Source organism: Piliocolobus tephrosceles, chromosome 6 (assembly GCF_002776525.5).
Source record: "Piliocolobus tephrosceles isolate RC106 chromosome 6, ASM277652v3, whole genome shotgun sequence".
Taxonomy (NCBI): domain Eukaryota; kingdom Metazoa; phylum Chordata; class Mammalia; order Primates; family Cercopithecidae; genus Piliocolobus; species Piliocolobus tephrosceles.
The window spans coordinates 141847637-141851613 of record NC_045439.1 but is presented as its reverse complement, the minus strand read 5'-3'; the positions used below and the strand labels follow the sequence as shown (position 1 = coordinate 141851613).

The following is a 3977-nucleotide window of genomic DNA, read 5'->3' as shown; positions in this document are numbered from 1 at the left end:
GCTTCCTTCCTTCCTTCCTTCCTTCCTTCCTTCCTTCCTTCCTTCCTTCCTTTCTTTCTTTCTTTTGAGCTAGAATCTTGTTCTGTCACCCAGGCTGGAAGGCAGTAATGCGATCTTGCCCACTGCAACCTCCGCCTCCTGGGTTCAAGCAATTCTCCTGTCTCAGCCTCCCAAGTAGCTGGGACTACAGGCACATGCCATCACGCCCAGCTAATTTTTGTATTTTTAGTAGAGACGAGGTTAGGTTTCACCATATTGGTCAGGCTGGTCTCGAACTATTGACCTCAGGTGATCCACCCACCTCGGCCTCCCAAAGTGCTGGGATTTACAGGCATGAGCCACCACGCCCAGCCTCTTTCTTTCTTTCTTCCTTCCTTCCTTCCTTTCTTTGAGACAGGATTTTTCTCCATTGCCCAGGTTGGAGTGCAGTGGAGTGATCCTTCCGAATGTGTTAGAGCAGCTGTGAGCCTTTGCGAGGTTGATCAGCAGAGTAGATAACTTTCCCAAAAAAGTAACCAAACATCCTTAACATGTTGTGTGGTTCACTAGAAGCTTCACATCTATTATCTCACTTAAGGCCAACATGGCAGATGTAGGCAGAGGAGGATTTCTGATCCTGCTTTTACCATTACAGGAAAATAAAGGTCAGAGAAGTGAAGTGACATATGCATGGTCCCAAATCTGGCAAGTGCAGAACCCAGACCTCCCACCACCAAGTGCATGCTCCTCGGACCTCTCTTGTGCATCAGGTTCTGTTGTCAGTGTCCCTGCAGCTGCCTCTTTGGTGGAAAGGAAGATCTGGTCTAAGCCTTTTCCAAATCTGCTCCCCCACTGTGGGTAGGAGAGACTGGAAAAATCCATCCTCCACCACCAGCTGACAGTGAATTTTGAGAACCAAGGCTTCCTTCCACATGCACCTCTTCCTCCCCCTGAGCGATTTGGCGGAGGGTGGGAGTGGGGATGAGTCAAGCTGGGAAGGGGGAACTCAGCCATAAACAAGTGGGACTGACAGCGAGCACTTTCCCCGAAGCGCGTGACCTCCCACAGGCCTCCAGGGACTCTGCCTGAATGGCTTTGGCTTAAAAATTTCATGATCTAGGCTTTGCAGATTTAATCTGTTATATTCACGTAAGCAGCTGCAGAAAGGGGAAATCTTTAGCTAGGAGGTGGAGGATGGGGAAGAAGGTAAATTATTTCCAGTCTCTCAGTGGAGAGCAATTAAAAAAAAACATGAGTGCGCCGGGCACGGTGGCTCATGCCTGTAATCCCAGCACTTTGGGAGCCGCGGTGGGCAGATCACCTGAGGTCAGGAGTTCGAGACCAGCCTGACCAACATGGTGAAACCCCATCTCTACTAAAAATACAAACATTAGCCGGGTACGGTGGCACACGCCTGCAATCCCAGCTACTCGGGAGGCTGAGGCAGGAGAATTGCTTGAACCTGGGAGGCAGAGGTTGCATGAGCCGAGATCACGCCATTGCACTCCAGCCTGTACGACAGAGCAAGACTCCATTTCAAAAAAAAAGGGTATAAGTTTTGCAGTTGCTCAGTGTATAATACTTGTGGCTGGGTCTCCATCCCTCCTGGCTCCAAACCAAGAGGACACTCAGGACACAGAGTGATAGAGCTAGACCTGGTCTTGGACATCAGAGTGTTCCACTCCTTCAGGGAATGGAACCTTGTATACACCAAGGGAACGGCTTGTCCAAGTGCACACCTTTAGGGAAGCTCTGCAAAGAGATCTCAGGTCTCCCGGATCCAGGGCCTGTACTTGTTCTGTTGAATCTCAGGAAAATCCTGGAGAAGGCATAGCCGCCAGATGCTTGATGAGCAAGTAAAAGGTGGGAACTCGGAGAGAAGTAGGGTCAACAGGCCTAGGAGAGACCAAGGATGGCTCCCCTGCCCTGGAGCTGCCCGTGGAGTGAAGGTAGGGGCCACCTACCTGCTCCAGGGGGATGACGAGGAAGGAGCCGCCCCCTGCGCTCTCAGTGACGATGGCCAGGAAGCGGGCGTTGACGGCACAGAAGTGGTTGTCATGCACATTCTTCGTGATGGGGATCCCATCGAAGCAGTGCTCCCGGTTGGCCACCTTCCCGTAGACATTCCGGAACTTGGAGCTACGGTATTGCGGACGCCAGGACATCTGTAAGTGGTCAGGAGAGACAAGGGTCAGGCTGGGCCCTGTGCCATGAAGGGCCTGGGCTGGGCTGTGGGGGGAGGGAAGCTGCGGCTCAGAGGTGCAGCAGGTGAGCAGGTCCTGGGTCCCCCGTCAGGAAGAGGTGGAAAGGAAGAAGCATCCAGGAATTCAGGGCACACTCATAGGCCCAGCCCGTTCTAGTGGGTTTAATCTTTGAATAAAATCTTACAAGAACAAAGATTGGCATAGGGGCTTTTGGTACACAGGCCCACCCCACTTTCTAGAAAGGCTGTAGGGTCCTTTTACTACCCAGGAACCTATCATGCGATAGAGCAAAGCAAGAACACAGACAGACTCCCTCCTGAGTATCCGCAACTGTGCTCGGTTCAGTATGGGAGGTGCAGACAGCAGAGGCCAGTGTTCACCAAGATTGAGGACAAGGCCCACAGCAGGAGTGGGGTGGGGAGATGTCTCTCCGTGTGCAAGAAGGCAACCCCCCACCCACTGTCATCCTCTCGGATTATCTAGCATTTCTGATCCACAGGCACACCCTCAGAAAACTCTGAGTCCTGGATGTTATCATCACATCATCAGGCACAGAGAGGTTAAGTGACTTGTCCAAGGCTACACAGCTAAGTAGGGCCATGAACATAGGTCTCCTGACTGGAAATCCGAGACTCCTCCTATGCCAGATTACCCGTTGAAGCAAGGTTTCTCAGCATGTGGCCCACAGATCACCCGTATCAAAGTCATCTGGGGTGGGGGAAGTCGCTGGGCTTCCTATGTCATTCATAAGAAATGCTGATTCCTGGGTCCCAATCTAGACCTACTGAATCCAATATTTTGAGGATGCAGCCCAGGAATCAGTACTTTTCCATCACAGCTAGAGAGTCTCATGTGATGACAAAGCACACAATTAAAGCCATCTGGATTGCTGAGTCACTACATGAGGCATTGCTGTCTTGGAGCACTTACAGAATCCATAGCAGACTTTGCATGAGTGACAAACTTTTGTTACATAAGCCGCTATGATTCTGGAGTTAATTTGTTATTACAGCATATCCTAGCCTGTTCTAACTGATATACTTTGTATAGTTTTTTTTTGTTTGTTTGTTTCTTTTTGTTTGTTTGTTTTTGAGACGAGGTCTCCCTCTGTCACCCAGGCTGGAGTGCAGTGGCGCGATCTCGGCTCACTGCAACCTCTGTCTCCCAGGTTCAAGTGATTCTCCCACCTCAGCCTCCTGAGTAGCCGGGATTACAGGGACCCACCACCATGCCCGGCTAATTTTTGCATTTGTAGTAGAGACAGATTTCACCACGTTGGTCAGGCTGGTCTTGAACTCCTGACCTCAGCTGATCCATCTGACCCGGCCTCCCAAAGTGCTGGGATTACAGGCGTGAGCCATGGTGCCGCCCGGCCTGCATTTGATTTAAATCAAGCCAAGAGCTAAGTTACAAAGGCCTCTTTATTGAAGGAAGAAGTTCAGAATCCAGAAGGACAATCCCAGGGAAGTCACTCCTCACCTTCAGGCAAATCCTCTTCCACCAGTTCTCTGGGCCCCAACCCCTGCCTCTCCACTGCCTCTTCTCCACTTCCCAAGGTTGCCCTCCATCCCACTGGGCCAGTCTCCCTGCTCTCTACTCCTCCCGACTTCCCTGTCTTTGCCCACGCTGTGTCCCTGTCCCTCCCGCCTTCTCTCTCTGCTGAGTTCTGCCCCAGACTGTCTGGATAAAGTCATGCTGGAGAGGCAAGAGTCAGGCTGGGAGGCTGGTGGGTCACTGCTCTTTTCCCTCCCCAGGCTGACTGTGTGCCCTCAGGCAAGCCCCTCCCGTCCCCAG

General features: G+C 51.7%; 1 protein-coding gene across 6 annotated transcripts in view; it reads right to left on the bottom strand.

Annotated features, from left to right (window-relative positions):
* The window catches only part of CORO2B (coronin 2B), a 216252-nt gene that overhangs the window by 83098 nt on the left and 129177 nt on the right, over positions 1 to 3977 (bottom strand). For 5 of the 6 annotated variants that reach the window (XM_023220661.1, XM_023220658.1, XM_023220660.1 and 2 more), the window contains one exon: positions 1944 to 2144. In XM_023220661.1, the coding sequence (XP_023076429.1) occupies positions 1944 to 2144 (201 nt within the window). Of the gene's footprint in view, positions 1 to 1943; positions 2145 to 2876; positions 2892 to 3977 lie in introns of those variants that run through there. The other variant, XM_023220657.1, reaches the window with a different exon arrangement.